General features: G+C 46.4%; 1 protein-coding gene across 5 annotated transcripts; it reads left to right on the plus strand.

Annotated features, from left to right (window-relative positions):
* Positions 1–1,506: 1,506 nt before the first annotated feature.
* Positions 1,507–23,985, plus strand: LOC308464714 (semaphorin-4A-like). Of its 5 annotated transcripts, none has more exons than XM_080984239.1 (15): positions 1,534–1,582; positions 2,919–2,994; positions 3,784–3,945; positions 5,601–5,761; positions 6,908–6,967; positions 7,503–7,601; positions 9,355–9,466; positions 10,612–10,719; positions 11,550–11,689; positions 14,742–14,911; positions 15,760–15,910; positions 19,379–19,568; positions 20,237–20,352; positions 22,509–22,666; positions 23,441–23,985. In XM_080984239.1, exons 3-15 carry the CDS (start codon positions 3,849–3,851, stop codon positions 23,844–23,846), a joined length of 1,968 nt encoding a protein of 655 aa, XP_080840365.1. In that variant the 5' UTR covers positions 1,534–1,582; positions 2,919–2,994; positions 3,784–3,848; the 3' UTR covers positions 23,847–23,985. The 5 variants fall into 5 exon arrangements, with proteins under 5 accessions (XP_080840366.1, XP_080840369.1, XP_080840365.1 ...); XM_080984241.1 differs by having other exon boundaries at positions 1,538–1,582; positions 3,817–3,945; XM_080984240.1 differs by lacking the exon at positions 2,919–2,994 and having other exon boundaries at positions 1,507–1,582.
* Positions 23,986–24,040: the final 55 nt, after the last annotated feature.

Genomic DNA, 24,040 nt, shown 5'->3' on the forward strand with positions numbered 1-24,040 from the left:
TGTATCAGGTTCTCATCTTGGGGCAGATGTCAGAGGCAATACCTGAGTCAGAAGGCTCATTATCCATATTTGCCTTTCCTCTGCTTTTTCCAGGCACAATTTAAAGCTCCATATCTGAGTGCCCTTCTTTGTTCCGGAAGCAAAACGTTGACATTTGCTCCAATTCAGCTTTAAAGAGCAGCTTTTCGTGGGGAAAACTCAAGTCAAAAAAGAGGGGAGGAAAGCTTGGACCCTGAGCATTAAAGCATAGCCAAACCCTTAGTCCTCCCCCCACCCTCCACTACCTGCAGCCACTAAGCTTGCCAGATATCAGGTGTGGTGTGCAATTTTAGGCTTCTCGTTCTCAGGGTCTGTGAGGAAGGCCTCAAATTGCAAGGTGAAGGGGCAGTTGGGCTCTGCCAGGGCTTCTTGGTCAATACCTTCACCCTGATCTCAGGGCAGTGCTGCTACACAATGATGAACAAGCTCACCTCCAAAGACATCTCTCACCTGAGCTATTTTTCTAGAAAAAGAGGTGCTGGAGCTCCCCATGAACACCTCCCTTGTTCTTTTTTATAATGGCAATGGCACCCACCTCAATTCTGGAAAGTTCACGCAGGGGGGAAAGCTGTGTTTCTCACTACCTCAACAACAATTCTCTCAAGTCCCTCCTGGCCAGGCCTCACTTGAGGCCCAGAGCACCATGGTGCCCCTCAATGTGATCTCCCACCACAGCCTATCGCAATTTTATTTAAAACTTCAGTGCACTTAATCAAAGGGACACTTGCAGCCTGATCCATTTTGTTTTAAAATCCAATCAATTATCTTGGTCCTTTTAAAACAGGCCAAATGTCTGCAATATCAGGTTGCTCAGCTTGGGTTTTTTCTAATAGCCTTTGGAGGTATGTGTGTGTGGTAAAAAAACCTTTGATTTTTTTAAAAAAGCATTTGTTGTTTGCTTCTCCCCCTCGCAGAAGTGTTTGTGGTGAGATTGTTCCAAAATTAAAGAGCTATGGACAATGGGTTTTCATATAAAAACCAAGAAGGCAGCCTATCCACCTTCTTCTTTAGCGCTTTTGAATTTATGAGTGGACACTGATGGGGAATTGAAAAATAAAGAACTTATTTCACATCGCCTAACAGCAGCCTGGGCCTCAGTAGCCTATTTTTGGAAGATCTAGCTAATTGGGATTATTGGCATACCAATACTTGACAAATTGCTCTTTATACAGAAGTTACTGCCCTAGACATCACTTTTTTTGATGCCTGGTTTGATTCGATTTCGAATACAAATGTAGAAGCCCATGCACATCCAGTGCCACCAGTTTATACGGATGTTTGAATTTGCAATTATCTTATAGGAAAGGGTTCCTTTTGAACCAGGGAGATTAGCAACCATTCAAAAAGCAAAAAATCATTGTTTCTCCTGACTTCTGATGCTATTGGTTGCCATTGTTTGATGTCACAGACAAGCTGAACACCAAAGGGTTGGGACTTCTGATGCTATTGGTTGCCATTGTTTGATGTCACAAACAAGCTGAACACCAAAGGGTTGGGGCTTGCTGAGAGAGGTCAGAACAAGAAACATGAGCCTGGGGGAAGGGTAAGTGCTGGTGAAGGAGAAGACCTTGTGGCCTGAAATATACTCTTGAGCTGAGAGTGGATTTCATTCTCTTTATTCAGCTCATAGTGGTGAGGAGGAATATGGCCTAACTGGGCAAAGAGCAATTGAACCTGGGGAAGATAGGCAAAGGGGATGTGGGGGCCTGGAGAACTGATATTTAAAGGATGAGCAGGGGAGGCAGGAATCTTTGCATTTATTCCAGAGACTTCCATTTATTCCCCCAAAACATCAGGTTCTAGATTCACTCTGGAAATTCTCCTGGCCTCCATCAGACACCATGTTTGGGATAAGGAGGATTTCTCCTCCTGCAGAAGTACAGGTTCCCGCCCCCCCAAAATCCATTTCCATATCAATTTACCTTCCTTGTAAGTGTTCCCTGTTCTGTGCACTTAACTGCTGATTTATTATTCCTTCTGGTAGATGGTGGTCTTGCTAGTTCTCTCCACTTTGAGAACTCGTTCTGGTTGGCAAAGCAAAATTATGAGTCTCAGTAACATTGTCCAGGGGTCTCATATGCATCCACTCTACTAAATCCCCCCCCCTCCTGAGTCCTGTGGGTGGCATCTGGGAGGCTTATAAATCGAGAGGTTTTTTTGAGCTTCTCATAGAAAAGAGTTGGAAACCTAGGAGAGGCCTACATAGGAGCCATAAATCCTGCTGCCATGAACTGGTTGTCTTTAAGATTCCATAGGGCATTCCTAGGATCTGCAGTGTGGCACCCATTGCACCCTCAGGTGCCATGCCTGGCCCATCCCATATTTTGGTTTTTTTTAATAGTGTATTTTATCATCATTGGAATGTCTGGCTGGAAAATGATTCTCACCTGCTTACCTCTCTTTCCTCTAAATGCTTCTAGGGACTAGCATTTTTGTTTGGTGTATATTTTGCCTAATTTTCACTAGCTGTTAGGGGAGCAGTTCTTTGCCCTAATTTTCTTTTTCTTGTATTTTGCCTTGGTTTTTTTGTTACTGTTTGATCTGAGGACAACCTTGTCACTGAATCCGTAGGCAACAGGCAGCAGCATAGTCGCGTCAGGCTTTCTGTCTTTTGCTGATTTGTACTTTTCGTTAGGAGTCTTTGCAGTCTTGTAGCAATAGCCCCATATTTCTTGAAGAACATTTCCAAGATTTCTCGGTAGGTTTACGGCCATGAAAAGCTCTGCTTGAGCACTTTGCCCTCTTAGTTTGCAGCTGTTGAATGGCTCGAGTATATCATTCCAGACTTCACACAAAATACCAGCCTCCAAACTGTGCTTTATGTCCCTCAGGATCTTTGCACCTGACATTTGAGATTCATCTTCCTCAATTCTCTCTAGGGCTCTGAGGATGTTGGCATGTATACCTTCAGCATCGACACTCTGAGAAATTTGAGCATTAGACACTCGTTTGTCAGTGAGTTTCCACAGTCGCTTCCAGCATATTGCTATTTCCATGTGGGATTCAATCACATTCAGGCAGATTCAGCTTGCACAATTAAGGAAGGTTTGGAACTCTTAAACAACAAATACACTTTTTGCAATAAAGAAAGTGATTGGAAAATGCACTGGAAAGTGTGGGATTGCAGAGTTTCCAGACCAAGCTCCAAGGGGAACTCCACATAGAACACACTGCAGTAGTCCAGTCTCAGGATCACTAACCCTTAGATTATAGTGGCAGGATAAAGGTAAAAGGTAAAGGTATCCCTGACCGTTAGGTCCAGTCACGGATAACTTGGGGGTTGCGGCACTCATCTCGCTCTATAGGCTGAGGGAGCCAGCGTTTGTCCACAAACAGCTTCTGGGTCATGTGGCCAGCATGACCAAGCCACTTCTGGCGAACCAGAGCCGCGCACGGAAATGCCGTTTACCTTCCTGCTGGAGCGGTACCTATTTATCTACTTGCACTTTGATGTGCTTTCGAACTGCTAGGTGGGCAGGAGCAGGGACCGAGCAACGGGAGCTCACCCCGTCACGGAGATTCGAATTGCCAACCTTCTGATCAGCAAGCCCTAGTCTCTGTGGTTTAGTTCACAGTGCCACCCAGGATAGCCTAATCCAAATATGTGTCAAGCTGGTGCAGCAGATGAAGCTGATGAAAGGCTCGCTTAGCCATAGGGAGCCCTTAGGCCTCAGAAGTGTAGCAACACATTGCTACCTTTTTAGAGGTGACTTCTTCCTTATTTTCTTCTGAATTTCTTGACAGCTACCAAGTTAGCTGCCTTTCTCCTGCTTGCAGAAATCCCAGCGACCACCTGCTGATTGACAACCATGAACCCCAAACAGTCTTTACGCCTCTTCGGGTTCCTCCTGACATTTGCCACCGCTCTGGCCACGGATCTGATGCCAAGGCAAGACATCCAGATAAGTGAGTAACTCACAGGAAGACAGAGGCAGAAGCTGCACTCTGGGGAGATATTAAAGGGTGCCTGGAAGGAGATGAGCGAGATTTCAAACCTAGGACTGCCCTACGTCTGGATTTTCCCAGACATTACTGGGATTTCAAAGGCAGAATTGACGTCCAGGGCGAATTTCCGAAAGGCAGTGCTTTGTCCTGGATCTTGGGCAAGTCAGTCAAACAACTTTTGGAGTGTCCTGGTTTTTACTTTTTAAAATAGGGCAACCCTATCAAACCTGTTACTTCAAAGGTAACTGGTTTGGAAGGGACCCGAGGCATCATTCAGATTGACACCGCCCCCCCACCCCCAACAAACCTCATAACAGGTATCAACGTGCTGTTGTATGAACTGCCAACAAAGCAAATGGGTCTCATTGCTCCCCCTGGTGGAATTTGCTTATAGCAACTCGATTGTTCAGCAGGAAACACATCCCCCTTTTTTTGCTAGCTACAGACACCAACTCAGCACCTGCACTGCACCTGCGCTGCTACCACCCATTATCTTCCCTCCACAGTGTCTAGCTGCACGTTGAATGCATGACACCCCAGACTCAGATCCACCCTGCGACTTTTCAATTTCACTTCCTTCCTTCCTTCCTTCCTTCCTTCCTTCCTTCCTTCCTTCCTTCCTTCCCAAGTGTCCACCCAGTGTTTCATCGCCCCCTCTGAGGCCTCCGTAGCCCCCAAGCATCCATATAGGGTTCCCAGTCTGATGCCAGCACCAGTATTGGTGGATGGAAAGGAGGCGTTTGAGGTGGCCCAGAACTTGGACTCTTGACATCGTCCAGAACTTGGACTCTTGACATCGTCCTGGAAAGCTGCAGTATCTCACTGACTGCAAGGGCTGTGGACCAAATGATCAGTCCTAGGAAGCTAAAGTGCATGCTCCAAAGGTGGTGACTCAGTTCCACAAACACTGCCCTAACAAAGCCAGCGCCTGAGGGTGGCACATGCCCCTCTAACTGCCAGGTTTCAAGGTGCTTCTTTCAAAATGGCGCCAGGCTATGTCTTGCACCGAGTACACTGTCCATGTTTTGGGACGGAGGTGCGGCATATGCACATATATACCACCAGGGCTGGGCAATATGTGGTTTTCAACATTGCGATATATATCACCAACTGAACATTGTGATGCATCGATATATCACAGTGCCTGAAATAAGGACAGAGCTATGTAAAGGCACTGGCTGGCTTCAAAGTTTATCTCACATTGCGATTTTGGTATAGCACACACACACACACACACACACGCAAGCACCATAATTCACGATATATAGCCAGGTCAAAAATTATGAAACCGATATCATGATATGGACTTCAGACCATTTTTGGATGATATATTGATATACTGTATCACCCACCCCTATAGACCACCCAATGTTCGGCCCCTGTAAGACACCTTCAGCATAAAGGAACAAAAGGCACACCCTGACTTCGCCTCTGGGGACCGGGAAGCAAGAAAGCTGAGCTCCACTAGCCACTGAAAACCAGAACTGGCTACCCAGTCCATCAAAATGTGTGGCTCTCTGGTTAAAAGCAGGCCAGGTTATCTACCTCCCCCCCCACCCCCTGGTCAGTTGGCATTGCTTGCTGAAAATGTACCTAACATCTTTTCCCTTCCTCAGGGAACCCTCGACCAATTATTGCACAGTACCACCAAAAGGGAGTTACAGATTGTGCCACTTTTGTCCTGAGCACAGATAGGAAAACTCTCTATGTGGGAGCCAGAGACACCGTTGTCGCTCTTGACACTGCCAGAGCTAAAATCAACAACCAAAAGGGCATGGTGAGTAAGAAATGGCAATTCAGAATAAGAAGTGCAGGGGGAAGACTTGGGGTGGTCTTCTGGTTAGCCCTCCTCTAGATGACAGCCCTTGTCTTCCCCCACCCACCACTTTTTGGAGAGATGTTGGGAAGCCTTTTCTGAAAAGGTTTCCTACATGTGCACTGGAGTTCTTTGCGTTTCAGCCCTCACCCTGGCCAAACCATTGTTTGCTGTTAGACACCCCAACCAGGAAACTGTGGCTTGTGTGCTTGCCATCCAAACCGGGTGTGAAAGAAACCACAGCTTGTAGTTGGTTTATAGTCCTGGTATGATGTGCAATAAAAAAAATTGTGGTGTGGTCACACCAGGGAATATCCAAATTTATCATAGAGGGGAGAAGAGAGAAAGAGCAAAGGCAAGGATGGGGAAGAAATTGAGTTCACAGTTTAACGTGAACCCACTCAACTGACACCTTGCCCCAAACAGTGCACAAACTGAAGCACAACTATTATTCAAAATTCACGCTTTTCTGAATTTCGGAATGTAGTTCTGCAGCCAAAAAGTGTCAATCAGGAGAACTGTTTGCAAAATGTGTGTGTGTGTGTGTGTGTGTGTGTGTGTGTGTGTGTATGTAAACATACAAAATGTATTACATTAGGCAAAACTGCCCACAACAATGTGTGCATTAGGAGAAACTTGCGCTAAAACTCTGGCATTTTTTGTGAGGACTTCAGAAAAATAAAGCATGAATCAGTACAGAAATGTGGAGAATTGAACTTAAGATTAGAAAAGTAAGAAACGGAGTGAAAGCAAAATAGATGGCTTCATCTATCCCTATTGCACGCAGGCAGAAGGCTCAGCCCCACAGTTTGCCATTTCTGTCAACTTAGTTAGCGTTTTATTCGAATACAGAGACTGTTGCTGGTAAATAGAGGCAGTCTTTATTTATTTATGTATTGGCTTATTTAACAGCATTTCTAAATCACTTAATTATTTTTTTTCAAGAGAACTCGAAGCGGTATACATAAACACAACATTGAAACAGTATTTTTTTTAAAAAAAATCCCAGATGTGTTAGCTTAAGGCTGAGCATTTGCACTCTTGGCAACTATCCTTGTTGTTGTTATCTTTCTCTAAAGCTCCCTTCTTCCACTTTTCCTGTAATAGGTACGCTGGGCCCCCACGAGGGAGATAAAGGACGTCTGTAAACTCAAAGGCAAACAGGAGGTAATGGGGTGAGGGGTAGAGGATAAGGGAAGTTTTACAACCTAAGAATGTGGTGTGCAGGGCTGGGCCACTCATGGGTCTGGGTGAGGTACTTGCCTCAGGGCGGCAGCTAGGAAAGTTGGCAAATCTGGTCTCCCAGGAGTGCACCGTTCACCGTTCTCCTCCTCTTCAGCCCACCTCCTGCAGCCACAAACACCCCACCCGGCAGTTGCCACAGCAGCCTTCTCCTCCAGTGCTCGCCTCAGCAGCATGAGCAGGAGAGGCTGTCTTGTCACGTTCTGAAGTGGAGCAGTACTAACCTAATGCTATTACATCCAAGCTCTAAAATCTTCTAGCTGCACTGCTGCTTCATGATTCTATGACTAAATAAATAGATCCACCATCCATTGAAACCTTCAAGATCCCCTTTGAGCTTGCAGAGCAGGAAAGGGGCTGGCTTTTCATGCTTTTTAACAACCTGCCAGTGGAAGCCTCCTCTGGGATAGAAATGTTACCTGGAAGTTGAATCCTGATTTCCCCCTCTTCTTCTCCACAGATGGACTGCTTGAATTTTATCCGTGTCCTGGTGCAACTGAACGACACACACCTTTACATCTGCGGGACGTATGCTTTCAAACCCACCTGTGCTTACATTGTGAGTTCCTGGGGGAGAGAGATGGGGGGATGACAAGGGCCTTCAGTGTGACTGGTCCTGTTCAGTGGGACTCTTATTCCCAGGGTCAGGGGTTGGGGGACACGGATGGTGCTGTGGTCTAAACCACGGAGCCTCCTGGGCTTGCTGATCAGAAGGTTGGCAGTTTGAATCCGTGTGACGGGGTGAGCGCCCGTTGCTCTGTACCAGCTTCTGCCAACCTAGCAGTTTGAAAGCATACTAGTGCAAGTAGATAGATAGGTACCACTGCGGCAGGAAGGTGAATGGCATTTCAGTGAGCTCTGGCACTTGTCACTGTCCTCCGTGCGCCAGCAGCAATTTATTCATGCTAGCCACATGACCCAGAAAGCTGTGTCTGGACAAACGCTGGCTCCCTTGGTCTGAAAAGCAAGATGAGGGCCACCCCACCCCATAATCGCCTTTGACTGCACTTAACCGTCATGGGGTCCTTGACCTTTAACTTTATCTTACTGTATGTTCAAGCCCTACATTGGGCAAAAAGATTCCTGCATTGCAAGGGTTTGGCCCTTGTGGTCCTTCCAACTCTATGATTCTACACAAACACGACTGGAACAGCATTCCTGCTGAGATACCTGTGCTTTCCAGAAACAGCTGAAGACAAGCTTTTCTAGCTGTGTGAAAATGTGCCTGTCATCATGGGTGTTGATTTAGTATTGTGTTTAAACTCATATTCCATTGTTTTCATACAGTCTTTAAAACTATTTTAACTTCTGCTTCATATGATGAATTGTCTTGAAACGTATATGCAAAAGAAAATTCATAAATTAATAAAGAACAACTTCAGTCTCCATATTGAATGAATGAAGAGGTTATATCAGGGGTCAGCAACCTTTTTCAGCCGTGGGCCGGTCCACCGTCCCTCAGATCATGTGGTGGGCTGGACTATATTTTTTGGGGGGGTGGGGATGAACGAATTCCTATCCCCACAAATAACCCAGAGATGCATTTTAAATAAAAGGACACATTCTACTCATGTAAAAACACGCTGATTCCCAGACCGTCCACGGGCTGGATTGAGAAGGTGATTGGGCTGCATCCAGCCCCCAGGCCTTAGGTTGCCTACCCTTGGGTTATCTAAAGCCATGGGTAGTGCCAGGAGCAGGTCTGTAATAAAACACCTGGTGTCTGTGAAGTTGACTCTTTATGTCACCTACCCACCCCTGAAACTGGAGTAGCCTAGGGACTGAGAGGCTGAGCCATAAGACCGGAGATCCCTGGTCCAAATCTTGCTTTGCCATGAAGTTGCTAGACAAACCTTAAGCAAGCCATTCTTGTTCACACCTCATCTCCCCCATCTGTAATAGGGGAATAACAGTCAGAGTTTAGTCAGAGCTCAGTCTCACCATCTTCCAAACATAGAGCCCATGTGGCTAAAGGATTCACTCTTGGTTGGGAAGATCTGAGTTTGAGCCTCATCCAGCCACAAAACTTACTGAACATCTTTGAACCAGTTGAGCACTCCCTCTTGACCTAACCACGAAACTGTTGGAAGGAGAAGAACAAAGCAAGGGACCAACATATAGCACCCTGAACTCCTTGGAGGAAGAGAAGACCCGTGCTCAAAATGCAACAGATATAATTATGCATAGTGATATTAGCAGGAAATGACATATCCCAAATTCTACAGCAATCGGGATGCTTGGTTTCTGAAGCACACCATCCCATACATTCTGTTCCTTTTTGTCTCTTCCCTTTCCTTTTCCTGACTTGCTAGGACCTACAAACATTTGCTGTGGTGACTGATGCAGACGGCAACCTCCGCCTTCAGGATGGGAAAGGTGTCACCCCCTATACTAACAAGTATAAGAACACAGCAATTCTCATTGGTGAGCCATCTGGAAAGGGAAGGGATTCACTTCCTTTGATATTGAATGTTTGCAGCACCCCCTAATGCCCCCTCCTGAGCCACTTTCCTGCCCCCATGACTCATTGCAAAGGCTCTCGTCCAGCCTCCCACAACTGAGTGCCCTTCTGATGTTTTTGGACTACAAATCATCTGTGTTGGCTGGGGCAGATGGGAGTTGTAGTCTTAAACATCTGGAGAGCATCCTTCTGAGGGAAGCCCCGGACTGTCTCCTTACTATTTGAATGCTAGAAGGGTATTTGTTCTTATTTAAATATATGACTAGCCTCAACACTAACCACTACACCACACTGGCTTCCTAGAGCACTTCTGCAATGGGGCAGCTATATAAATCAAGTAGGTAAATAAATATGGGGAAAGCAAAATATCACTCAGAGAAGAATCTGAAATATTTTCCTTGAAGCTTGAATTTGTTTTATTCTGGATTGTTTCATTTGATATTTTGATGTGTTGTCAACCACGTTGAGATTTTCTCTCTATTTAAAATATAAAGCAGTATAGAAATAACAGGAGCAGCAGCAACAACATCATCAACAACAACAACAGTATGTGAAGTGGCATGCTGTGTATTGCACAGATCCATTCAGGTGCCTTTCACATGGATGTGCACTGGAGACAAGATATCCACTTTGAGATACAACTACAGCCCATCCATGAGGCAGACTGAGGCAGCCCCCTCAGGCGGTGGAATCCAAGGGTGGCCTTCCTCAACACACACACACACTGTTGTCTCCATTAGAGAAGCAGCTGCGGCACCTTCTAGGAAGAGATCTCACAAGAGCGTCATAAAATACTATGAGAGCCCTTTGAGATCTCGCTGCAGCCGCATAACCCTAGTAAGCAAGACTTGTGGGGCGGCAAGGGGGGGCATGTGGCACATGCAGGGCACGCTTTCTCGTTTTGCCTTAGGTGGCAAAACAGGATGAGCCATGTCTGTGTAGTGGTCCTGGGGAGAGAGCTGATCAAGGTGAGAAAAGCACACTCGCTGCCAAGATCTATAGCCAAGCATCTCCAGGGTAAAAATGGGGGCAGTGTATTACCAGAAATCCAGAAAGCAGGGACTGTTCCTGGGAAAGAACCATCTTCTTTCCTGTCTTTACTCTGCAGATGGTGAACTTTATGCAGCTACCAAGAATGACTTTCAAGGGATAGACCCTATCATCACTCGTACCCTGGGCAGCAAGACAATTTTGAAGACAGAGCAGTGGATGGAATGTAAGAGCAGGTTTGGGGCACTGAGGGAGTGGAAAGTTTCTTAATCATCCAAATAGAGTCCAGTGACTCCCACTGCCCACCACTGCCTGGTCACCTGGGCAGCTGATACGTTAATGGATTGGTCGGACGCAGAGGAATGGAGGGAGGAACCAGCTGGGGAACCACCAAGGAAAAAAGGCTCAGAGCCCGGGGAGTTGTGGTAGGACAAAGATGAGTGCTCACAGGGAGAAAACTGGGAAGAGGAGGTGTTGGAAGCTGAGGAGGCAACAGGGCTTAGTGAGCGGGAAGAATCTGTAACAGAGAGAAGTCCAGAATAGAAGCAGAAGATGAAGCAGGGCAGGGGGGAGCCAAGAGGCAGAGATGAGTCCAGCTGCTGAAGGGCCATGGGTGTCTCCCCCTTCTGCTGCAACAAGCACCCCTCCCCACTTGTCTCCCAGAACCTGAAGAAACTTGAAAAGTGTGAAGGAGAGTCTCTGATTGCCTGGAATAAACCCTGGAGATGAAGGGACTTAGACAGCTGTGGGGAGGTGAAAGCTTTCAGTCTTAGCAACTGCTTCATGGGGCCAATACTTAGCAGAGATGGGTTGTTGTGCTCATTAGGCCTGACACTTCTGTACAGATCCTGTTTTTGCTAATAAAGAGTTAGCACCAACTTGCACAGTGTGATTTACTGCTGGCTGGCTGGCTCCTGACAGTTAACAGGTTGGTGCCTGGAGAAGATGCATCTCCTCAACAACCAGCACTCCCTTTGGAATTCACGCCAGTGGGGTCATGAACTGAGAGGGTGAAGGGCATCTCATGTCTGGTCTTTTTGTGGCTTCCCTCTGCAGCTGATGCAACGTTTGTGGCCTCCATCAACATCCCAACTGCCCCAGATGATCAGAAAATCTATTTCTTCTTTTCGGAAACAGCAAAGGAATTCAACTACTTGGAAAAGGTGGTTGTTTCGAGGGTGGCGCGCATTTGCAAGGTGAGCTGCCTCCAAAATCAAGGGCACATTTGAGCTGGGACTTGCTTGGCCTCTTTTTTTAACCCTTGAATGTCTAAAGGAGTAAGATGTGAGCATGTGCAGAGTGGCTGTCCAGTGGCGTAGCGTGGGGGGTGCCAGGGGTGCCGGCCGCACCGGGCGCAACTTCTGGGGGGGGCGCGAGTCCAGAGGGAAGGGGAACGCCCCTCGCTCAGCCCGCGCATCCCTCGCCCGCCGGCAGCTTCTCCTCCTCGCCTCGCTCAGCGCCGCCGCCGCGGATGCCGCCCAGACCCCCCAGCGCCCAGGGCCATTTCCCGGGGAGCCTCCTCTGGCACATGCCCCGCGCAGGAGGAGGAGGGGGAGGCGGCTCCGGGATGCTCCCTCCCGCCCCGGGAGGCAGAACGCAACGCACAACACACACACACCCTGTCGCCCCCGCGGCAGAGCAAGGCAGCCAGACGCGGAGCAGGGAGAAAGGCTCGGGCTCACCTTGGGGCAGCCTCCGGAGAAGCGAGTCCCGAGGAGGAGGAGGAGGAGGAGGAGGAGGAGGAGGAGGAGAAGCCGCCGCTGCCGCTGCCGCCGCCGCCGTGCGCCCCCAGCACCGGGAGAGAGGCCGCTGGCCGCCCGGCGGGCCGTGGTTCCTTCCTCCGTCGGGCGCCCAAGGGGAGGGGGCTTTGGCTGCCTCGGCCCGCGGGGGCTCCACAAATAATAAATTTAATAAATTCCTTTTTTTAAAATAAGATATTTATTAAAGTTTTCAATTTTATACAAAGAGAAAAATGCAAAAAATAGAAAAAATATATATTAAAAACACATAAAATTCACAACTTATTTTTCAATAACATATTTCCCTGACCTCCTCATACCTCCCCTTCTTGTTTTCTAGTTCAAATTATTTGTTCAGCAAATCCTTATCTCATAGCATTACCGCTAAATAACACCTTATTTTCTATCCAAGTTCTTGAAACTTAAACTTTTACTTTAAAAAACCATTTTTTCATAACCTTTTATACCATTACAGCTAGAAACCACTTAACGTAATTTCAATCCAACATCATTCAACATTCCTTAATATTGCAGTATTTCTGTAAATAGTCCTTAAATTTCTTCCAATCTTCTTCTGCCGACTCTTCTCCCTGGTTGCGGATTCTGCCAGTCATTTCTGCCAATCCCATGCAGTCAATCAACTTCATCTGCCATTCTTCCAGAGTGGGTAAATCTTGCGTCTTCCAATACTTTGCAATGAGTATTCTTGCTGCTGTTGTAGCATACATTAAAAAAGTTCTATCTTTTTTAACACCAACTGGCCAACCCAGTGGCGTAGCATGGGGGGTGCAGGGGGGGCCGGCCACACCGGGCGCAACATCTGGGGTTAGGGCAAATCCATGGGTTAGGGGGCGCAAATCCACAGGTTAGGGGGCGCAAATCCATGGGTTAGGGGGCGCAAATTACTTGCCTTGCCCCGGGTGCTGACAACCCACGCTACGCCACTGTGGCTGTCCCTTGCCTCTTGTCCTGGCATATCTGGAATTGGGAAAGACAGCTTCCCAGGAAGGAAATGGAGCCAGAATTTAATTTTAATTATGCTAATATAATGGAAAGGCCAAGCATTTGGGGGGGGGGCTTTTTCATTTAGAAAAAAAGGCAACACTAAGGCTGCAGTGGTGGATAGACTCAATTTTTCCTCCCTCTTTCATACTGCTACAAAATTGAGGGCCACCCCCCTGAAGTAGATTCAGGGCCAGATAAATGAGAAGACTTCTTCAAACAGTATGTTATTCTCCAGGGGGCCCCGGTCTCAGGGATTTCATCTTCTCACGAAAGTTGCCATGACCCCCAGGTTTCAACAGGGTCAGGCCTGGAGTGGGCAGCCTCAGGCAGATGATGGTGAAGGAGGAGGGAGCAGCAGATGGAATTGGGTTGTGGCAACTCAGGTCGGAGGTTCTGTTCCTTTACTCCCACTATTAGGGAGAGGGAAGCAGACCCACTAGCTCTGCACGCCACTTATCCCGCAAAACAGAGCCTCTTGGGGAACTGGGAAGGACTTGGAGAAGCTGGAGGGGTGACTGAGATGGAGCTGGGGTGGCAGGACACCATCCCATCACTGAGCACCTGGGGCTGCATTTGTTGATGGGACCAGACACACCTACTTGATGAAGCACGCATCTTAAGTACACCTTTCCTGTAAGGGGAGAAAGTGCCTCATGAATAAAGCTTGCTATGCCTTGTCCTTAATAGCTTGGTGAGAGGGGCACAACAGCTTGTTGAGACATCTTTGTCTGCTTTTGTCCAGTCATGAAAACTGGAACCTGCTGTTAATTTTTGTAATGAGACTCCTGTGCCTTAGCCTACTGTCAGACCTGTGCCTACTGCACACCTGAGTAAAGATTTCTCTCTTACTTATGCCCAGAAGCCTTTGTTGTGGTGTTTGGGGGCAGCAGCCAGGGCAGAAGTAGTTGCAAGCAAAGACAGGGCTTCCAGTGCAGCACTCTCCGAACAGAGCAAGGGCAAGTTCAGGGAATCCACATAGGCCAAACCAGGAACCAGCAGCAAAACCGAGAAACAGTTCAAGGTCAATATCACAGGGTTGTCCACAAGGTACAACACGGCAGAGAGGCATAACTAGAGTTGGGAAGAATGGGCGAGAGACTGGAGGGTGGTGATGGCACCAGCTCCTTCCCTTCCCAGGATCTCTACTATTCTGTGATTCTATGAAAACAGTAAAGCACAAAGAAAGCAAGAACAATTAATTAATTGTTTAATAGAGGATTAATAGAGGATTAATAGAGGAAAAACAGCGATCAAGTGATTACCCGAACAGCCATAAGAGAATCCCAGGGGCTGTTCCTTAAAAGGTTGCCCCTGTCTTCCGCACGAAGGCCAACAAAGAGAAAGGGGTTAAGTCTCACAGATAAACTGGACATCAGAAATGAAGATGCTGCAACAACAAAAGGGCCTGAGGGCAGTGGGAGGGAGGGAGGAGATCAGGAGGGGCCAGGGGAGGAAATAAGAGATGACTGGTTTGTCAATGGTCTTGCTTTTCCATCCTCTTCAGAATGATGCTGGAGGAGAAAAGTTGCTGCAGAAGAAATGGACGACATTTGTAAAAGCTACTCTCTCCTGCACCCCAGAGGGGCAGTTACCTTACAGTGTCATTCAGCACGTATTTGCCCTTCCACATCATGGAGGCGACACAGTTCTCTACGCTGTCTTCACTCCTCAGTGGTAAGGCTGCGACAACTCATTGTACCCAGGGCTATTTTGTGCCGTAGCCGCTCAAATTAAGGATGGAGAAGAGATCTGGCTCACGTCCCCTTTTTAACAGAAACCTGCCTAATCTGCACTTCCCTGAACAGCAGGTGAACTGGAACACAACTATCCTTTGAAATCTGCACTGCTCTGAATTTTGCAATGCAGTTCAAAAGAAAAAGGAAAAGCAAAGTGTGGGAAAATGCCCATGTTGGGGAAGTGTGCCTAAAGATGCCTAAATTTATGAAAGTAATGTACAAAAAGAATCATAATAGGTGAAAATCTCTTGCAAAAAAAGAAAATGCATCTCTTTGGGGAAATATGTACTAATTACAGACAATTTTTTTATGTGGACTTCTTCGAAAAATTCACAAACAGATATGGACATTGTCAATAGCTGTGTGTCAATCCGAACTTTTTCTGTGGTTTATTACCGTAGATTGTGGCATGAGTAAAGGTTGGCATAACTTCATATGAAAAGAGATCCCCTTTATGAACTTTTCTTGACCTGGAAACCGGAAGTTGTGTCAGAGCCCTGCATTGTGGGTGCCCTATAGTTGGCGCCAGTGCTTGGCAGTGTATGTATAAATACATGTGAGCGCTGGACATACATGTGGTTTCTGACACACACATTGCAACAAGGTGACAAGCTGATTTTCACACTGGAAAAGTGAGAAAGCAACATCAGATTCATCCATCCCTATCTTGGAATCCATTCTTTGGTCCCACAGCGCACTAAACAGTAATGAAGATAAGTGCCTCTGAGCATTTGCAGAGTGCCTTTTCATTCTAGTGGTGCAGCTGACTTGCCCATCTCTTTGCAGGAAAATGGGAGATCTCTGGAGCTCGGCAGTCTGTGCCTTCAGCCTTGCTGCTATCAACAAAGTCTTTGATGATGGGCAATTCAAAGAGCAAAAGAGCTTTTCCCAATGGATGCCTTATGAGGGGGAGGTCCCAGACCCTCGCCCTGGCAGTGTGAGTATCGCTTCAAGCCCTCTTAGAAGGGTGTGAGCAGGGACCAGGTGAACATGAGCTTCTGGTGGGGAATGCTTACAAAATTCTCCTCCTTTCTCCCCAGTTTTGGAGCTGTTGTTCTTCTGGAGTAGAATGGGTGTTTTCAAAGTCCTCTTATCAGTGCTTTTTTTCTAGAAAAATAGGTGCCAGTACTCACCATGAAGTTGTTGCAATAAGTGCCACACTTTTTGTGGAAATGTTGTGGATAGTAGCAGAGGATATACTGATTAAATATTATCCCTCCTCACTCATACTAGTGAGCTAGCAGCAGAGCACTATCCCTTATCTGGAAGCAAGTTGATGGATCCACTCAGTGGATTTGTAACTGGCTGACTGACCGAACCCAAAGGGTGCTCATCAATGGTTCCTCTTCATCCTGGAGAAGAGTGACTAGTGGGGTGCCACAGGGTTCTGTCTCGGGCTCGGTCTTATTCAACATCTTTATCAACGACTTGGATGATGGACTCAAGGGCATCCTGATCAAATTTGCAGATGACACCAAACTGGGAGGGGTGGCTAACACCCCAGAGGACAGGATCACACTTCAAAACGACCTTGACAGATTAGAGAACTGGGCCAAAACAAACAAGATGAATTTTAACAGGGAGAAATGTAAAGTATTGCACTTGGGCAAAAAAAATGAGAGGCACAAATACAAGATGGGGGACACCTGGCTTCAGAGCAGTCCATGTGAAAAGGATCTAGGAGTCTTGGTTGACCACAAACTTGACATGAGCCAACAGTGTGACGCGGCAGCTAAAAAAGCCAATGCAATTCTGGGCTGCATCAATAGGAGTATAGCATCTAGATCAAGGGAAGTAATAGTGCCACTGTATTCTGCTCTGGTCAGACCTCACCTGGAGTACTGTGTCCAGTTCTGGGCACCACAGTTCAAGAAGGACACTGACAAACTGGAACGTGTCCAGAGGAGGGCAACCAAAATGGTCAAAGGCCTGGAAACGATGCCTTATGAGGAACGGCTAAGGGAGCTGGGCATGTTTAGCCTGGAGAAGAGGAGGTTAAGGGGTGATATGATAGCCATGTTCAAATATATAAAAAGATGTCACATAGAGGAGGGAGAAAGGTTGTTTTCTGCTGCTCCAGAGAAGCGGACACGGAGCAATGGATCCAAACTACAAGAAAGAAGATTCCACCTAAACATTAGGAAGAACTTCCTGACAGTAAGAGCTGTTCGACAGTGGAATTTGCTGCCAAGGAGTGTGGTGGAGTCTCCTTCTTTGGAGGTCTTTAAGCAGAGGCTTGACAACCATATGTCAGGAGTGCTCTGATGGTGTTTCCTGCTTGGCAGGGGGTTGGACTCGATGGCCCTTGTGGTCTCTTCCAACTCTATGATTCTATGATTCTATGATTCTATGATTCCCTAGAATCATATAAGTTCAACAATCCAGTCTGGCTTGTCCAGATTGGATTGTTCCTGATAAATTTCCCCTTTAGTTCCCTCTTAAAAACAATAATGACACGACAGTCTTCTTTTAAAAGTATTGGTAATTTACTTACATTCAGTTCACAGTTTTGTCCTGAAGGCAGGCTTTATCTTGCAGTTACAGTTGTAGAGAAAGGAAGTCTGAGCTAGGCCTCAGACTTTCTACCTTGTGGCTTCCATCCTCTGTAAGGTTGAGCCAGCAGAAGATGGTAAAAGAGCAGCAGAAGAGCCAACGAAAGGAAGATGGCTTTGTGACTAGCCCTTTTATAGGGTCTGCTAGGGTCATGCCCATCTACCTGGTCACACACAGGGGGAGCGTGGTCCAGAGCATGTATGACAGGAAGTTCTCCCTGTCTGGAGCAACATTCCCCTGTGTGTCCACTCTAGGAAACAGCAAATGTTGTACAGTATTTGGCTGCTACAGTGAAGATACGTCCCACACTTTTTTACAACAAAAAAGAGGTTCCGGTACTGTGTCCCCTTGAAGTACCCCCTGAAAAAAGCACTGCCTCTTGTTATTCTGGTACAGTGGTGTCTCGCAAGACGAAATTAATCCGTTCCGCGAGTCTCTTCGTCTTGCGGTTTTTTCGTCTTGCGAAGCACGGCTATTAGCGGCTTAGCAGCTATTAACGGCTTAGCGGCTTTAAGAAAAAGGAAACAAACTCGCAAGAACTTGCAAGACGTTTCGTCTTGCGAAGCAAGCCCATAGGGAAATTCGTCTTGCGGAACGACTCAAAAAACGGAAAACTCTTTCGTCTTGCGCGTTTTTCGTCTTGGGAGGCATTCGTCTTGCGAGGTACCACTGTAACTTGGTAGTAGAGTACCTGTTTTGGCTCTCAAATGGTCCCAGGCTCCATCCCTGGCATCTCTGGGCAGCGCTGGGAAAGACGCCTCCCTGAGAGCTATTGCACAACATCCAACATCCCTGACCATGGGCCATGCTGGCTGGGTCTGACAGGGGTTGGAGTCCAGCACGTTCTGGAGGGCACCAATCTGGTATAGGATTTTCCAGTAGAGAGCTAGAAGGACCAATGATCTGACTCGGCTTATCCACACTTATCTTTTGCTCTGCTCTTTCCTGGCACAGGTCCGCACTTAAAAGTTCAGTATCCAAGCGTTGTTGGTGGTGTTTTTGCCCCGGAGCTTTCCCTGCAAAAACCCGCTCTTTAGTGCTCAATTGGAGCAAACGTCTATTTGGGGTTTTGTGGATTACTGTTTGCTCCAGTTGAGCTTTAAAGAGCGGGTTTTGGGGAGGAAAGCTACGGAGCAAAGAAAAGGGTGCTCAGGCATGGAGCTTTAAAGCATGGCCTGTGCCTGGAAACAGTGGAGGAAAAGTAGAATAATAGAATCTTAGAGTTGGAAGGGACCCCAAGGTCCATCTAGTCCAACCCCCTGCAATGCAGGAATCTCAACTAAAGACAGACATCCAACCTCTGATTAAAAACCTCCAGTGAAAGAGAGTACAAGTCTGTTCCACCGTTGAACTGCTGATTGTCAGAAAGTTCTTCCTGGTGTTTAGTCGGAATCTACTTTCTTGTAACTTGAAGCTATTGGTTTGAGTTACCCTCCAGAGCAGGAGAAAACAAGCTTGCACCATCTTCAGTGTGGCAGCCCTTGAGATATTTGAAGATGGCTATCATATCTCCTCTCAGTCTCCTCTTTTCCAGGCTAAATATACCCAGCTCCTTCAACCGTTCCTCATAAGGCTTGGCTTCCAGACCCTTATCATCTTGGTCTCCTTCAGTATAAGGCAGGGGGTTTTTTTTGGTCATTTATCATGTTTGGGCTTCTTCATAGTGTCTGTGTCCTATTTCCATTGTTGGAAGCATCGTGCCTCTAAATATTAGTTGCTTGGAATTTCAACTAAGGGGAGAGAGTGCTGTTGAACTCAGGTCCTCCTTGCAGGCTTCCCAAAGCATCTGGCTGACCGCTGTGAGAACAGGATGCTGGACTGACCTCCAGCTCTTTTCACATTATCCCTGCAGTGTTCCATCACCCCCACTTCACACAACACCCACAGCTTCATGAGACAGCACTATGTGATGAATGAAAAAATTCAGCCAATCGATAATCGACCTCTACTGGTGCAGCCAAATGTGAAATACACCCAGATTACGGTACACGAAGTGCATAACTCCTTGGGAAGGACCTACTATGTGATGTTTCTTGGGACAGGTATGCTTTTATGCTCCAGTAGTAGAGATTGAGTTATTTGTAGGATGCTTTCCCCAGCGAGGCTCGCCTGGCCCCTTTGTTACCTATATTTTGGCACCAGTCAATAACATTCCCTGGGCCTTTGGCTCATCAAACAATCTATGGCTGTTTAAACTGGGGCTGGGTTTTATTGTTTTTGTTATGTATTTTTGTGTTTTTATATTGCAAACTGCCCTGTAATCCTCAGATAAAGGGTGGTACAGAAATTTTAATAATAATAACAATAATACTATTGAGCTTTGTGAACGACTTATTTTTTTGACCCAATAAGGGGTAAAAATGAGGGCTGTGACATTTAGCCAACTATATATTAGGCTAGGAATTGTTTGGATTGGACGATAGATTGATTGATGAGGCGGAATGAATCGATCACAAATTTTTCAATTTAAAAAAGTAGAAATCTCAGAGGCTGACTACCTGTCACCTGCCACAGGTGAACCTCCAAAAGCAGAAGTGAGAATGAACTGCAGGCAAAGTGGAGTTCAGCTTCCCTCACCTGCTTGTCTCCTTAGCTCTCATAACTGGACTCCCACCACACATTTGAGGAGGGCAGGCCTGTATTTCAACAAACTGTTCCGCCACCATCGTATCTAATTTGACACCTCGGCATCTTCCCTTACTTTCCACAGACCAGGGCATCATTCACAAAGCAGTGATCGTTGGCAACGAGGCATACATTGTTGAGGAGATCCTGCTGTTAGTGAGGCCAGACGCGATCAGGAGTCTGCTGCTTTCTCCTGAAGAGGTAGGAAGGCTCTGTTGGCTAGAGACTGGAGCTGCAAGCTTTTAAAAGGCTGTAGCTCAGCCGCAGAGCATCTGCTTTGCATACAGAAGGTTTTTGGTTCAATCCCCAGTAGGGCAGGCAATGTCCCCTGTCTGAGACCCTGGAGAATTTCTGCCAGCCAGGGGGAGCAATAGTGAGCTAGATGAGCCCAGTGGTTTGATGAGGTATTATTAGGCAGCTTCCTCTTTATATCAGTTCTTGATACAAAAACCATTGGGAGTAGAAAGTACTTTATTTGTGGTGAATGGACACAATGCTTCATGTGCAGAAGGCCCCAAGTTCAGTTTCCAGCACCTCCACCTCCAGTTAAGACTGGGAAAAGATTTCTGACTGAAATCCTAGGGAGCTGATTCCCAAGCAGTCAAGAGACTTCACCTGCATGTGTTCATGGTGAGTTCTGGCACCTCTTTTCCTAGAAAAAGAGCAGTGTGTGTGTGTGTGTGTGTGTGTGTGTGTGTGTACGTGTATGTATTAGTTACCTTATTGAGAGTTTGGGGTTTTGTTGGGCAGAGTACGGTGCCCTGACTCCTTGCCCTGCTGCCAAACACACACATCTGCCTTTTTATAATAATAATAATAATAAGATTAGTTTCCCATTAAAAACATCCAATTAATAACAAATCAAATCCAGTCATAATCCAAATCAAGAAAAAACAACACCAAATTACAATCCGAATTATTAATTATTAAATTTCAAACGGACTTCCCATATTCTGGACTTCTGAAGCAATCATCTCACACAATTATATTTTCTGCTTTCTTCTTGTTCTCATATTTTTCACATTCCAATCTTAAACTCTCTCAAAGTCCTCAGTCCCTGGCTGATCGAGTCTCATCATGTTAAACAGCCATGTATCCTTTCATCTGCCGAGTACAGTTTTTATATGTATATATATATATATATATACCTTCTGTCCATTTGTCAGTGCAGCTTTTCCTGGCTCCACTCTTATCTCCCAGTCTGGGCTGTTGACCCAGTATTCCAAAGTTGTTATGTTGTTAAACATACTGTTCGCTAACATATGTAGCAATGAAGATATAAATCATTTGGTGATTGATCAGCTTTTCCAGGGACCACTCAGACCCACCTCTGGGCCCTGGAGGGGGGCTGCTAGACGCCCGCTTCGCCTTCTCTCTCGCCCATGATGAAGAAAAGCATGCAAACAGATTCACTGTATATTGTGGGATATTTCCCAAATTATTGTCTCAGATTGTTGTAGAATCAGCCAACAAATGTTTCCTACTCCCTTGAAAAAGGGAGTAATTCGCTCTTTTTTATCCTGCGTGAGAGCTAGCAAACGCCATCTTGGCCGCTCCTTTATCTTTTGTCAAGCCCGATTAAAACTGCGCAGCTGAATAATTAATTGTGAACAGATATCCACCTGTACTCCATTTAAAAATTAGATCTCTCTAATGAGGTTCAGCACATAAAAGCAAATGTAGATATAAAGAAAGTATGTACCAATCACCTCCGTAAATCAAGACACCATTATGAGAATCTCTTTGAAGTCCAAACTTAAACACCACCAACTGTGCAGTTCCGCAGATTGTTTCCTTTTTCTCCTTCAGTCCAGAATATGCCTGTTTTTGGTCAAATCTTATTAATTTTTAAGAAACAGGTGTCCTTGCATGTAGGAGTGGCTCTGGAGAGTGCCAGCCATGCTGTGCTCTTAGACCCAGCGCCCCTACCGCTCGCACCTTGATGCGAGCCGACAGATCACGGGCTATCTGCGGGTCTGTGAGACAGTCCTCCCCCACCCTGGGGAGTCTGCCAGGGCTAATTACTCCCATATTAGCCCTGGGTTACTGGCACGGCTGGGGTCCCTTCATGTGGGAGGCAGCCATTTCCCACAGCAGAAAGCCAGAAGTTGCAAACACACACCCTCTGTCTAACTCACATTGATGTTTTGTCAGGCAGGGCCAAAACGCCTCCCTGTAGCTTGTAGTTAAATGTTTATATAACTACATTTTGATTTGACTTTTTAAAGCCTGGTGCCTGTTGTTACGATGACTCCCACAACTTAATTATATACCAGATGCGGAAGGATGACCTTCGGCCTGTCATCCTTTAATGGGTTCCAAATAGTAATGGAACATCTCTGTCTGTGCATTGTCAGGGAATCCTGCATGTGGGGCATGGCAAAGGAGTCCTTCAAATATCAGTGGCCAACTGTGGCATTCACAAAAGCTGTACCGACTGCATTGCAGCGCGAGATCCATACTGTGCCTGGAACGGACGCAGGTGCAAAGAAATCCAAATCTCCAATACTAACAGGTAAGTATTTGTAAGCTAGAGAGCACTCTGTGAAAGCACATAGAAGGGTTAAGGATAGCTCAGTCAGTACAGCATGAGACTCTTAATCTCAGGGTTGGGGATTCGAGCCCCACCTAGGGCAAAAATTCCTGCCTTGCAAGGGGTTCGACTAGATGATCTTCGTGGTCCCTTCCAACTCAATGATTCTATGAAAGGATGAGTTCCTTAGTGGGGATGGGGAGTTGTGGAATTTGGTTTGAGTTGCAAATAAATGCAAACCTACCTTATGTGCACTTCAGTTCACTAGGTGATTTGAAATGCAGCTGTCTTCGGATTCTGCAGTGCTGCACACAAAAATTGTTGTAATAGTGAAAATAATGTACTGTAATTCATTAGATTAGGAGATTTGGGTGTGTGTGCATAGATTAAGCACAATTGCCTATAAAAAATGCAAGTTGGTTGCAATGTACATGGAACTGTATGAATTTTCATGCAGACCTTAAAACTGGAAAACACTAAACAGATTATTCCATCCTTTCCTCACACTGAAACCCACACCATACATTTAAAGCACCACTTTAACAGACAATCCTGGGAAGAGATGTGTGTTAAGGGTGCTGGGAACTGTAGGTCAATGAAGTCAGGACCTGTAACAAACTACAGTTCACAGGAATCTTTGGGGGAAGCCTTGACTGTTAAAGTGGAATAAGACTACTTTAAAAGTATAATGTGAATGTGACCTTGCTATGGTCCAGCAAGGCGGTTCTTACTTTCCTGGGTCCTTCCTTTCCTTAGGGATAACTTGAAGCAGGATATTGAGGGAGGACGGCCAGAAATTGGGTGCAGCAGAAGCAGCAGCAGCAGCAGAAGAAGCAGAGCTTCCCCAAGCTCAATTACTGTGGTGGTTGTGATGACCTTGGTTTTCTTCTCCTTCCCTGACAATCTGAAAATGGAAGGGCCGGGATGCAGGAGCCTCTCTAAAGCCAATAAAGCATCAGGTCAAGAGAAACTCCTGCTTCGTGACAGCCGGAGCCTTCCACAAGGCAACCTTTGCCAGGAAGCTGCCAACAGCTCTAAGATCTGCTGTGTCAAAGGTGGTGGTGGATCTTTTCAGAACATCCTGGCTAAAAACAACTGCTTGGACTTCGACCTGGCATATGGGGAAGACTCCAGAGGCGTTGTGGCAGTAGAGGGAATCTAACCTGGTCCAGCTTCATCCCCCTGCAGGAGCAACCTTTTGAGATCACAACAGCTCACCACAGGCAACCAAACAAAGATCTTGCCACTATTGTGATGCTGTTCTCAAGCACCACAAAAGTAAACATGCTGTTACCTCTTGATTTCAAGTTTTCCTTGTCCCCTTTTCTCTACAACGCCATGGGAAAGCCAGGTTGT

Source organism: Podarcis pityusensis (assembly GCF_964106645.2).
Source record: "Podarcis pityusensis genome assembly, chromosome: 16".
In the NCBI taxonomy this organism is placed as follows: domain Eukaryota; kingdom Metazoa; phylum Chordata; class Lepidosauria; order Squamata; family Lacertidae; genus Podarcis; species Podarcis pityusensis.

Excerpts from the sequence above, each read along its gene's own strand:
- LOC308464714 (XM_080984240.1), top strand. The coding sequence starts at position 3,849 with ATGAACCCCAAACAGTCTTTACGCCTCTTCGGGTTCCTCCTGACATTT. Across the intron at positions 3,946-5,600 it reads AAGGCAAGACATCCAGATAA|GGAACCCTCGACCAATTATT; the intron begins GTGAGTAACTCA and ends TCCCTTCCTCAG. Across the intron at positions 22,667-23,440 it reads CAAATCTCCAATACTAACAG|GGATAACTTGAAGCAGGATA; the intron begins GTAAGTATTTGT and ends TCCTTTCCTTAG.